Source organism: Myzus persicae, unplaced genomic scaffold, assembly GCF_001856785.1.
Source record: "Myzus persicae strain clone G006 unplaced genomic scaffold, MPER_G0061.0, whole genome shotgun sequence".
NCBI lineage: Eukaryota > Metazoa > Arthropoda > Insecta > Hemiptera > Aphididae > Myzus > Myzus persicae.
In genome coordinates this window covers 308,393-322,154 of record NW_019104200.1, presented here as the reverse complement: position 1 = coordinate 322,154, position 13,762 = coordinate 308,393, and the positions used below count along the sequence as shown (strand labels likewise).

The 13,762-nt window shown below is 28.3% G+C and overlaps 2 protein-coding genes across 5 annotated transcripts; one reads left to right on the top strand and one right to left on the bottom strand.

Moving 5' to 3' along the window:
• Positions 1-3,096: 3,096 nt before the first annotated feature.
• Positions 3,097-7,035, bottom strand: LOC111039875 (protein FAM50 homolog). 3 transcript variants are annotated; one of them, XM_022323521.1, is made up of 3 exons: positions 6,877-7,035; positions 5,686-6,800; positions 5,499-5,615 (listed from the first exon to the last, which is right to left on the bottom strand). In XM_022323521.1, exon 2 carries the CDS (start codon positions 6,747-6,749, stop codon positions 5,706-5,708), a length of 1,044 nt encoding a protein of 347 aa, XP_022179213.1. In that variant the 5' UTR covers positions 6,750-6,800; positions 6,877-7,035; the 3' UTR covers positions 5,499-5,615; positions 5,686-5,705. The 3 variants fall into 3 exon arrangements, with proteins under 3 accessions (XP_022179212.1, XP_022179211.1, XP_022179213.1); XM_022323520.1 differs by lacking the exon at positions 6,877-7,035 and having other exon boundaries at positions 3,097-5,615; positions 5,686-5,781; XM_022323519.1 differs by lacking the exon at positions 5,686-6,800 and having other exon boundaries at positions 3,098-5,615; positions 6,877-7,016.
• A 226-nt stretch (positions 7,036-7,261) lies between these two features.
• Positions 7,262-13,707, top strand: LOC111039876 (TOM1-like protein 2). Of its 2 annotated transcripts, XM_022323522.1 has the most exons (12): positions 7,262-7,491; positions 8,483-8,652; positions 8,710-8,800; positions 8,868-9,058; positions 9,119-9,316; positions 10,053-10,177; positions 10,249-10,388; positions 10,715-10,835; positions 10,923-11,016; positions 11,190-11,216; positions 12,055-12,105; positions 12,475-13,707. In XM_022323522.1, the coding sequence occupies exons 1-12, from the start codon at positions 7,431-7,433 to the stop codon at positions 12,646-12,648; spliced, it is 1,443 nt and encodes a 480-aa protein (XP_022179214.1). In that variant the 5' UTR covers positions 7,262-7,430; the 3' UTR covers positions 12,649-13,707. The 2 variants fall into 2 exon arrangements, with proteins under 2 accessions (XP_022179214.1, XP_022179215.1); XM_022323523.1 differs by lacking the exon at positions 11,190-11,216.
• Positions 13,708-13,762: the final 55 nt, after the last annotated feature.

The following is a 13,762-nucleotide window of genomic DNA, read 5'->3' as shown; positions in this document are numbered from 1 at the left end:
ATAAATTTACAATATATATAATATGTATATACATTTATTTTTATTTTAAAACTATGTGTTGTGTTGTTTGTAAGTTATTTGATAAGTAGGGAAAGACATTAAATAGATTTTTGAAAAGATTGAATTTTATTTCATTCAAAAAGTCTTAAAATATTTTGGAAATTTTTATCGTGTACAGAAAATACTAACATAAACATTTGGTGAAAATTCTAAGTATCGATTAATATTTATTCGTTTTTGAGTTACAAGATGTCAGCGGTGTACCTATAATACCTATCTCACATTGTGGACAAATCCGATCGAAATGGGCATTCCACCTGCGGCAGATTGGATAGTGGATTGTGGATACATTACGCAGTCAGTGGAATAGTAGTACATGGGTACTGTACTTATCAGTTTAGGGTGTACTACTCATAGATAATAGTATACTAAATACAAGCACAACTACATGACAAAATCAATTTAGTTATAATTTATAAGTAGATAGTAACATACATCCGTCTAGACAAACTGAAAGTAAAAGCACTGCTTGAGTAATTATTGCCTATTCGTACCCCTTACATGGACCTATTGACCATAATTGTACTTATTACTGTTTCTTCGTCATGTTCATCTTGTGTACTGAGCCTGAGGTATTCTCTGAAATTAGTCAGAAATCCAATACTAGTTCCACCAAGAACACTTCTCGCTCCTCTGCCCTCGTTGGCAGCTGGGCCAACAATGCACGTTGATCTCCTTGTTTTATCGTATGTGAACAAAGAGACAGGAACAAACTTTGGCTCAATTAAAATCCTGCTACTGCCTCTAAGCTCGTCCACGATTTTGCTAAACACCGAACAGTGAATGTGATCGTTGTAGTACAAAAATGATTGCACATGATGTCCCCGAGTCAACATAAATTGATTTTGTTACAAGAATGTCTGATAATTAAAACAATCTAGTCATAGCTCTATTGACTTTTTATTTAACTCAAACTGGTGGCAATATGAAGTTCTAAGACATAATAAGTTCCTAACTGGTGAATCTTCTCACCCCTTCAAAATTATTTTTTCAAAATAAAATAGTAGCTGTTTTTATTATAATGGCTTATTGTTCAGCTAGAAAACTAATCCGGATGCCTCTACAGGTGTCAAACTTATTCGCGATAAGATTAGGATGAAACGGGGGCTTTTAAAAGCATGTCACCTGAAATCGGACCAAAGTATGAAATTAGGAGTCTAGCTTTACTATCATTTTCCCGAATGACACGAATTACAAAAGCTAAAACACTCTTAGCCAGAATTCAACATCTAAACAGACGACTCATCAGTTGAGAGTTCAGATTTTTTTGGCTTCTAAAAAAACTATAGCACGATCTTCGCACCAAACTTGTAAATTTTAATTTTAATACTGCATGATTTAACTATATTTTTGTAATTATTATCACTGATACATGGCTTAACGATTCTTCTTATTCAGGTGATCTTGAGCTGAAACTTTGTTACTTTAAAGGACACCCTTTTTTTTGCATTTGTTTTTTTGTCATCTTAATATTGTCCTCCGATTGGAGGATTGAAATTAACCCAGATAAATCTCATTCATGCTAAAAACCCATACTTCTTCCTCTCTATTTCCAAGAAATACTAATCCCCTCAGTAGTGAAATATCTAGGTGTCATACTTGATAAAAGATTGACTTGGGGTCCCCATATAAAATCTAAAAGGAGAATCCTCCTCAATAGTCGTTTTCATTTATTTTGCGCAATTCTGAAATTAAAACTAGCTTTCAACACAAAAATTACAATCTACAAATCCCTATTAAGACCTATTTGGGCCAATGCGATTCAAATTTGGGAATCTGTAAAATCATCCCAAATACGTACCCCACAAGCCTCCCATATCCATTACTATCCGCATTATATCTTCTGCTCCATGTGCCATACTGCGCATACTACGTATCCAATTCCATACTTCAAAATTTAAATTGAATCAGTAAATCAACTAGCCACCAATCAGTTATAATACATTTATCACGCAAAATAAATAAATTACAAAAAAATATGTATGTTAGGTTCTATCACTGGATAGCCTCCCTCCTCATGTATATCATTGTTGTGTATTTCTTTTCTATTTCTAATAAGATTATTATGTAGCATAGATTGAAAATATTCTAAGAAAAAAAACTTACGTATTTGATATATTTATTTTACAATTATGTTTTTGTTTTTTTTTCTTTCTTCCTGATCGAAATAATGCTTCGATGTTCAACTTTAGTTGCTTAAATTCTCAGTAGAAATCAAAAACACCGGTAGTTAAAAGGAAAAACGAAAATGTTCACACCAAATCGATTTGGCTTTGTTGTAACTCTTAAAAATTACAGTAGATACATGCATTTTTCACTGAATGCTTGTATATACTAGCATTTTATATACGCCCTAAAATATTTTGATTCATGTTGAACTATTTATATATGCAATTTTCGATTTTTATTAGCTTTAAAAAAAAAATTAATGTCAATTAAACTAACAATACAAGATTCCTCATAAGATAGTCTCTTCTAATCAAAAAAAAAAAATTGTATTACCTGAAAAGTCATAATCAATTTTTATGAGCATTTAAAGTTCAAATTTTGACAAAATGTACAAATTATTTGGTAGTAATTTATAAAACGTCCAACTTTTGCAGCTAAGGATTGAAAACTTAAAACAAGGTTCCACTTAAGTAGTTTATTCTTATTTACTTTTTCATCAATCAGAATATTTTGTAGAACTTAATTATAAAGTTATAACCTCATGAAATTTCTGATTTTGCGATCTTTCGCATTGACACAACACTCAACTTTATAGCGCCTTCAATTGTCTTTATGCTATACTATGATATAACAACTATTTTTCAATTTTTTTAGGGTTAACAAGGGATCATCTGAGAACAGGTCCGGTTGCATTAAATCGGTTTTTCTTACATTTATGTAATATATTTGAACAACTTAAAACTTGAATTGCATGTTACAAACATTTAGTAAAATGATAGGAAAAAGGAAATATAAAAAGGAAAATGTATTGCAATAAAAGAGAAAATTATTAATCAATTTAAAAAAAATAATAATAATAGAACAGTGGTTTAAAAACACTTATGATTTTAATGACAACTAAAAGAACTACAAGTTGAATAATCTTATTTTTTGTTTAGTATTTATGCAAATGTTTACACACTTAATATGTTGGATATAATTATATTTACTAGTACATAATTTACCATTCTAGAATGATTTAAAAGAATATAAGCAAATAATCAGTCCACAGAAAAAAAACCTTATTTATAACTCTTTAAGTATTTATATTGAACATTACTATTTATTAAACAAACAGTATTTATTAAACAAAACTATAAAATATATAAATGGAAAGAAATTTAGTTATAAATTCCAAATAATTATAACCCAGTAATATATAAAAGTAATTGAAATATAAATTTCAAAATTATATTTGTACATAAATAATAAATATATATTACATTATTACTGCATATATTTTATAATTCAAATTTATTTTAGTATAGATGAATAAAACATGTTGATTTTGTAATTTAAGTAGATATAATTTTAAAACCAATATAATATTACAAACAAATGTGCAGCAAGAAATATAATACGCATTTTTGACAGTGACAATAATTACATAAACCTAATTTTTAGAGATTTATGAAGACAATTTTATGACTTGACAATGAGTTGAAATATGCATAAACACGACTTCACTAGTTCAATGATTTTAACAATTGATTGATTTTCTCTTGGCATTCATCTTTTTTCCGCTTGAGACCACTATCTAATTCAACAAACTGATTTCTTCCAACCTTACCTGTTATAAGTTTATCAGTGTATAAGGATTGTGTTTGTCCAAAAAGTTCTTTTAAATTTTTTTCTGCCTTTTGTACCTCATTTAATTTATCTGATAGTTCTGCTGATTCAGTTTTTAACTTTGTAGCTAATTCATTGATGCTGGTCGATTCATTTTTATAATCAGTCTGAATTTGTTTTGATGCTGTATTATATGTACCAATGTCTTTGGAATGTTTCAATTTATTCAAAGCCTCGTCCCAAGAGCTATAAATGGAAGCCCTCCGTTCAAAATGATGCAAAATTGCACTTGTTATTCCGGATATACGTTGGCGTGTTTCACTATGTCCATCCTTGGCTATTGAAAAGTCCAAACGAACCCAAATAATTACAGTCAAAAACAAAATGTAAATAGCAACAATTACAATTAATGGTTCATGGAACATAAAGGCTTTTGGGAATTTGTATCTTAGTTCAAAATCACTAATGTGACTTTCTACAACATTTGACATTTGTAATTTTATTATTGGCCTGCCTATGGTATCTAAGTATGTATAGTGTAAGCCATCTGGTAAACGTACAATTGGATGGGTCGTTTTTAGATCTAAGTCTACTGATCCTTCAGGAAGAATAATGCGTACTGTTACGTCTTCAATTATCATATTATCATATAAATGATCAATAAGACGCATCTTCAACAAATAATCTTCCCCACTGTTGTACAGATATTCGTAAGCTGGTACATTATAACCAATTGTATAATGAGTTTTCCAACCACCGAATAGAGGGAATCTTGGACGAATATCCAATTCAACTGAGTCTAAAAGTGTTCTTTGATTTGATGTAGATATGTTACCAATGACATCTCTATAATAAACACTAGTTGCTGAAGCCGGAAGGTACATTTTGAATGATTTTACACTAGACATTCCACTGTTAGTTTCACGTTGGTAATCATAACGAGAAAATGAACCTTTTAATTTAGCACCATGATGAACAAGGTCAATGACATCAGTAACAGCAACATTTCCCCAATGCGATAATTCAATAGTTCTAATTAATTTTGTAGCTTTTAAAAATGGAGTATTATTATCATAATGTAAACTGATTTGAGAATATGCAAATGGTTCTAGTGAACCAAAGGGCCCATAAACAATATCTCCAGAGCTCAATGATACTGGGCTGATATTGGTGTAGTCTTCTATCCGTCTTGTTCCAGTTTGGAATTTAACAGAAGATTTAAGACTTTTGTATGGTGAATACAAATAAGCATTTCCATAAAACATCATCAACTGTCTATCTTTTTGAGTTATTTCTTCCGGATGAGGATACAAAGCGTTAATCAAAACATATTCAACCACAAGTGGTGCTCGACCTTTTGATCGCAATGGCCGAGATGCATTAAAATCAATTTGATAAAATTGCTTATCTTCATGCCCCGATAATGTCACTGGTTTAACATTTAAACTCAAGCGATTAGATTCAAATACTTGATGAGCAGAAATAAATGAAATGTGACTTTTAATTGAAGGTTCAAATGCATACAAAACCGAGTTCACAGGCTTGTCATCATTATTCTCCAAAGATAGACGACATTCTCCTTTAACTAATTGGGTGCTTAAATCTACTAAGCATTCAGCATTATTTATAAATATTTTAGGGTTCACTTCAATTGAAAAAGAAGTAGAAATAGTTATTGCCACTAAGAATAAGTGGAGCAAAATCATTTTTTACAAACCTGAGACCAAATGTTCTAGTTGCAAAAATCTTGTTTTTGTATTTTATTCGGATTTTAATACCTGAAACATCAAAACAAAGAAGCCATTTGATAAAACTGGTTAATTTTTGTATTTACATATTTTATATTACAATTTAATTTAATTCAATGTTTAGTTTTTTTGTGTTGCTTCATGTTTCTGTGTTTTGTCTTTAATTGTATATTTGGCAAATGTTTTTAAAGGATCAAATGGTTCCCATCGACTAGCAGGAAAAATATGTTTGTTTCTTTCATACCAATTTCTCAGCAATACTTTCCCTGCATGCGAGTCTTCTTTCTCTAAACTAGCATCACTAACCATTCGAATATCATCATGAACACCAAATGTGAACAGTGGACCACTTTTACCTCTTGCTTTAGCAACAATAAAATCATAAAACGAATAATGGTGTGGTAAAATCAAATCTTCTTTAACATACATTAATTGGTCAGCCATTATAGTTTTAAGCTCCCCAAATTCTCGACGTAATTGTTCTAGTGCTTTTTGTAAAAACTGATAAATTGTATTACCCTTTTTCATAACAATTGTACGCCTATGACCTGAACCATCCCAGTAACTGAATGTTATACTTATTTCTTCTTCTTTTAAGCATTTTTGTTTATCGGTCCATTCTTGTCTTAATGTTTCTCTTAAACAATTCTCTTCAGATTCTCTGTCACGATCAGGTAAAAAGCTAGTATCAACATCTGGATTTTTTTTGATTTTTTTAGGTAAAGGTTGAAAGTTAGGTTCTTCTTCTGTCTCTTCTTCATCTTCTTCTTCCACTTCACTTTCTTCAGACATATCTTCAATAAATGACAATGCTTTAATCTTCCGCTGTTGTCTTCGTTTTTCTTCTAGTTTTGCCTCTAATTGTCTTTGCTTTTCAAATTCCACTTCTTTCTCCTTTTGTACTAATCTCTTAGCTCTTTCTTGGACAACTGTCTCTTGTTTAGCTTTCATTTCATCCAATGTCACCAAACCAATAGTCGAGCTTTTGAGTTGTGCCTCCAACGAATCATAATGTTTGGCAAACTTATTTTCAATATTTGACAGTTTCATTTCTTCTTCAATTTTTTTCTTACGTAACTCAATTTCGGCTTGAGCAAGCTCCCGTTTTTTCATCAATTGCATAGCGCGGCCAGCTTCACTGGCAGCTCCTTTGTAATGTGCCATTTTGATGAGATTTGTTTTAGCGTTTACAATGTTAACATGTAATGCCGACAACTAACAACAAAACAACCTTAAACTTAAGACTGAAACTTTAAAACTACAGAATTTAAACAAAAATGTTACTACTTACATGTGAAACGAGGAGAGTTTGAATCCAATGGTTATATTTCTATACACTAAAAAAAGAACATTGTCAAGTATAAATTGTACACGCACTAAATGATGTTTACAGAACGGCACTACAGTCTACGAGCTATGGGCTACGGCAGATTGCCATTTGTCGAAAAGCCGAATCTGAGAACGTCATTAAGTTTGAAGTTACTAACGAGTAACGTTCTTGACGTTGACGCCGTCGATTCACCGGCTCTTGGTATAACTGAAGTTGGAAACACTGTCGCTGTTGTCACTAATTGTCAATAAATGAAAATAATCACACATTTTAAGAACCAATTATAATTGCGTAACATTTTGTTTTGGTTGGACAAAATTTGTTAATGTTTATCTATCAACCTACGATCTACCTTTAGTATACTCTATAATAGTCTATACCATATCTATAATTGTCCTAATACCTAATACCTATTTTGATTAATAAATTGGATTTTCTACAGTAGCCATTATTATTTTATTGTGTTTTATATTATTTACTTTACCTAAACGTATACGTACTACAAAAAAAAAAGAATGGCTACGTTATTTGGTGTATCGTTGAATCCTTTTTCAACGCCTGTAGGTGAAAAAATTGGTGAGTTTCTGTTTTCATCCACAGTGCTTTTACCATATTGATCGTTTCAAATGATTTTATTTAAAAAATAATTTACGTCTACACCCGCACACCTATGATAAATGTATACGTGTATTATTCGGGGACCTGTATATTATAATGTTAAGACTAGGCGTTAAGTCTTTTTCGTACATTTGATAATTCAAAATAATATTTGAAAGTACTACGTAATTAGTAACAAGCGTGTACACATATGATTATTAATACAATTGTATGTTTAATATTTTTTGTGTATGGAATTGTTTTTGGATCCGCAATATAAAGAATTTAGGATCACCATTTTGTATTCATATTTCATAGAATTCTCTTTTAACATTTTAAAAACAGCAACAATACTAAAAATATGTAGTTTTTAAGGGCTTTTAAATTTTCACACAATTAGTGCAGTGTTGTAAATACAAAATAATATAAATGTTAAATAACTAACATACACCAGATTTAAATATTGATAATATCCAATAGCTACATCTATATTCTTTTCCCAGCTATGTACTTATATATTTATTATGCAATAACGCATAATAAATTAGAATTCCTGTTAAGTGGACGGTGTGGGTAACTGTTCATAACTTGGTTGAAAATCAATATATGAAAAAAAAAACCATGAGATGCCCAAGATAATTTTGCCTATTCTTACCTTTAAATTTAAAAATAGATTATTCAATATAAAGAATATCAATATAAATGGATTTTTCTGAGTGTTCAATTTACTATGTTATGTGTTGGCAAGATAGATATGTTAGATGTGGGTAAAATATCCCCTTAATCTACTGTTAATCTTGTTTTAATTTTTAATATACATTAGTATATTAGATGCAACTTGTTTTAAAATGATAAAAATAGTGTCATTTTCATAATTTCTTTATATATTTTACAATCATTAAATATTTCTAATTGAATATTATTGAATATCTTATTTTAAATTATATTATATTTTGTTTTTATTGAATAGAATTAGCAACTGATGGGGGCTTGGCTTCTGAAAATTGGTCACTTAATATGGAAATTTGTGATATGATTAATGACACAGAAGAAGGCCCTAAAGATGCAATTAAGGCAATTCGTAAAAGATTGCTTCAAAATGCAGGAAAAAATCATAAAATTATTATGTATACCTTGACGGTTAGTATTATATTTAATTATAGATTATAATTATTTACATTATTTTACTAATTATAGGTTTTGGAAACATGTGTAAAAAATTGTGGTAAACGATTCCATGTTTTAGTTTGCAACAAAGAATTTTCTCAAGATTTAATTAAACTAATTGGTAAGCAGACTGTTTAAATATTAATTTTTATACATTGTTGATTTCCATAATATGTTATCTAATTTAGGTCCAAAAAATGATCCACCTACCATTGTTCAAGAAAAAGTGTTAAGTCTTATTCAAAGTTGGGCAGATGCGTTTCGTAATCAACCTGATCTACAAGGAGTTTACCTTGTGTATAGAGAACTTCGTCAAAAAGGAATTGAATTTCCTATGACAAATCTTGATACAATGGCCCCAATACATACACCGCATAAAGTAAATTTTATATAAATATAAATTTAATGTTTATTAAATCTATATTATACATTTTTATAGAGTTATTCTGAAGAGCTCAAGCCAGTAGTCAGTTCACATTCAAATGATCAAACAAATAGTCGGCCAAATAGACCAGACCAACTTAATAAACTGAATTCTGATTTGGAGTTGGTTCGTGGCAATATGACAGTGTTAAATGAGATGCTCTCAGAATTGGTACCGGGGAAAGAAGATGGATCAGATATTCAACTTTTAACTGTAACTAGTTTAATGATTAATATACATGCAATTTTTAAAACTATCAGCATTTAGAGGATGTTATACCAGCAAATGGTGTCAGTACATACTCATACCTCGCTTACTAGTTAAAATGTCATAAAACTCAAAACATAGAACACATGTTCTTACATTTATATTTTATAATTGGTAAAATTGCTCAAGTTTAATATCCAACAACACAAAATTGGATCTACTGAATTCAATTTGGCTATGTTGTATGTTAGTAAGATGGAGACAACTTAACACATTCACTGTGAATGATTCCAAATGGCTTCTTTATCATTGTTTGCATATGCCAATTGATTTCTTTAATTTTGTTATAATTGCAATATAGTTTGGTCAAAATTTTGATTTAACTCTTAGTTTTTATTAGCTTCTCCTACACGTTTTATTTCATAAGTAACTTGCAAGTCATACATCGGTGTTTTAATTTTTCAATTTTTAAGGATTTTTTTAGTGTTGTCATGACAAGTACACTCAATTATTATTCACAGCAAACGGGTTAAGCAGGTGATCCGTCTTCAATAATATATATTATATTTATAATAATATATATATATATATATATATGTTTTGATATATTTTATATTTATATTATTTAAAAATATGATCTCTAAAATCTATTTAGTATAAAAATAATTAATATAAACTATTTGTTTCTCAACAGAACTGTTCAATTTTTAATATAATTACTAAATAATAAAAATATTTTTAGGATTTATATACCACATGTAAAGCAATGCAAGAAAGAATTGTTGAACTCCTCGCCAAGTTATCAGATGGTGAACTAACTGAACAGCTCTTATTAGTCAATGATGATTTAAACAATCTTTTTCTACGGTTAGCTTTTATACTACTCAATATTTCAAAAAACAGTACATATATTTACAAATATATATTGTATAAAATAGATATAGCAGATACGAAAAGAATAGAGAAGCGGGATGTAGCTCTATTTCTGTGGATGGTCCAGCTATAAAAACAACTGATTTACTTCAAGGTTTTATTGACGAGCCGATTGCTACAACTTCAAACCAATTTTCAAAACTGAGTAATTATACCAATTTTAGTACAACACTATAAAGTTTTAACCTTATATACCACTCTTTTATAGGCAGTTAAAATGAAAGTGTACTTGATTCAGTAACAACAAATAAAGGTGTAGATTTTGAAAGGCAGAATATATTTTGTGTCTACTACATTACTTTTTTTAAAGGAATGTAGTAGATTGAATATTTGGTTGCCCAAAACACAAAGATCTAGTTTTCTTAGTCTTGTAAAATATAAATTATTAACTAAGAATAAAACTATTACTACTTACTATAAAATATTCCCTTTTTATGTGTTTAATTATAAATAATAATTTTTTAATCTTAGGTGTTAATAATGAAAAGCCTAAACAAAATCCACCTGCAGATTTGCTTACTAGTATTCATACAGATGACTTTGATATGTTTGCTCAATCTCGATCAGTATCATATGAGAATACAAAAGTTGGGTAATAATAATATTTAATTGATTATGAATAAGTTATTATTTTTTATTACTGGACACAGAAATTAAAGTAATATTATAAAATATTTAGTGGAAGTAGTTATGATGCCAATTTAAAGCCAGATCAAGTCGACAGCTTAGCTTCTTTGACTCAAGCACGATCACAAAATGTTACAACAAAAGATGTAAGTATCTACCTCAAATGTCTTTATATCTTAATAATATAATCTAAATTGTTTTTTAAGTATTAAATTAATAAATTATATTATGTTCTTTATAATTGAAATCACGTTTGTATAAAACAATTGTTATCGTGTTAGTAATACTTGTGTGTGTATTGTGTGGGTTCTGACCTTAGGATTGTGCTCATGAAGATGTCATCAGGGTAAGAGTACATTGTTTATAGAATGAAATTATGCCCTGATAATATTTTTTAACATTACTTGCTTGACATAATATATCAGTAATTTTTTTTCGACTATCTCCATTTGTATGTAATGCGAAAATATTAAAACCATTATTTATTATTATTATTTTAAGATAATGCATCATACATGTTTGTACCTATTTATACAGTGTTAATTAAAATGCATGCTATTTTTTTAAAATCTATTTTTAGATAAATATGTATTTCAGTTCTAAATAATTATCACCAAATACTACCAGTGTAACAAAATTTTAAAAAAGAATACAATATTATTTATTCAATTAATAATAATTAAAGTTAACATAAAATAAGACTTCCCCAAAATATTTTAATATAGTTTAATGCATTATTAGTATGGTATGTTTAGTTAATGCAATTAATTATATTTATAGAAATAAACACAATATACAATAATGATATCTTCTATAATCAAGTTTAAGCACACATCTAAAAAATTTGCTTCTAATTTTATTACTGGTGCATCTACTAATTAATAGTTTATCATAAATAATTTATAGTTAATGCAATTATTTTGTTACGTATGATAAATCCACCATGGAAAAAAATTGCATACATTTATAATATTTATATTTTATTATTTAATAAGTCATTCATTTGGTTGCAAATGTATATACTTATTTAAATGTTTAAAATGATTACATAACAATTAAATAAAGCTTATTTTTTTAACGGTTTATTATTTGTAAAATGTTGCAATAAATTATTTTAAATATTTCTAACCATTAATTTCATAATTATTATGTTCATTATTTAAAGTATATTTTTAATATTTCAGATGCATAGTGAACAAGATTTTGATGAAATAGCAGCTTGGCTCAGTGAAAATGTGAGTAAATAATAATAAATATGAATTAGTGTCACATTTTTTAGTATACTTGATACAATTATGTCAATAGTATGAAAACTGCAAGTTCTATACAATTTTAATTAGAAGCAACTGACTTAGCGCTGCTAAGTTTATGCATTTTAATATAATGAGTTTAATTAATTTCATAGAAATATATCGTTATTCTATTTTAATGGTTTTGTTTTACCTTTAACATAACAGTCTTATTGTTTTGCCATTTAAATGTATTAAACTAGGTTTAATAAAACAAAAAATTAATAATTTGTCCATCAATATCAATGAACTTCGTATTGTTTGCTAATATTTTTTTATTTTTTACATAACTACTTTTTTTCTTTAATTTTTTAGCCTGGAAATTCTACAAGACCCGGTGGTGAAGTCGAAGAATCTCTATCGAGCAGTGAATTTGAGAGGTTCTTGGCAGAAAGAGCAGCAGCTGCTGAAAATTTACCTACAGGAAACAATGAAAATGAATCAAGGCGTAACAAGGAAAAACAAGGTGATACCATGTTTGCTTTGTAAGACATAATAATATAATTTTTAAAATTTTATTTATTAGCCAGTAATTAAATATTAATCATACAACTTGTAAAGGCGTTAACCCATATTATTGAGTTTATTCTAAATTAAAAGAAATCATAATATTTTAATCCACCATCCAAATTGGTATCCAATTTTTAGTTTCAAAATAATTACTTGTTTTAAAGACTATATAGATATTCATTCAATAATATTGTTTGGGGCCTGGTGTGGAGTGGTGGTTGGCTGCAGCCACTTCTGTGTGCTGTGGTCAAGCATCATCCGGTGTCGCTCCCGTTGCTCGTGAATTATTAAACATATTGTATCAACTATTATATTTTAATTGGGATAAATATATAGAAGTACAATTTGAAGAGGAGGTTGTAATTGTATTTTTTTTCCAAATTTCTTGTGTAAATCAAAATGTTAGGAATGATGTTAAATTTTTTATGATGTACAATTATTTTTTATACATTTTATCAAATTGTTAAGTGTTAACTACAATAACAAGTAAACAAACTCATTCCATTCTAGTGTATAAGTCATTAGATTGACAATACTTTTTTAACATTGTACTATTCCAATAGATTTATTTTTGAAATTTCTAATCTGTCATAAAATTACAAACACTAATTTTTGTTTCTGTACTATGAATAATATATTTTTAAGCTTAAACAAACCATAATAACTATTGTTTATAATTATTATTGCACTAAAATATTTCAACATTTTTAGGAGTTTAGTGATTTGGTTGTATGTTGTTATTTGTTGAAATATTTACTTTTCTTTACTAAAAACTTATCTCTTTTATCTTGATATACCTATGAATTATTCCAATTGTTATTTATTTAAAAGTGTATTTGTTGTTAATTTAATTTTAGTTTTAATAATTTACCATTTAACCATGTACCACTTGTATGCACTTTTTAATTAAAATGTTTTGTTTGTTTAAAATGTATAAGTCATATTATATTATGCCTGTAGTATATTAAGTATTGTGTCGCACTATACACACTTTATTGCTATGGGGATTATTAACTTATTTTGGAACTATATATAATTAAGGTATTAATTTAATAATTAATATGTTATAAACGTAATCAATTATTTTGTTGCA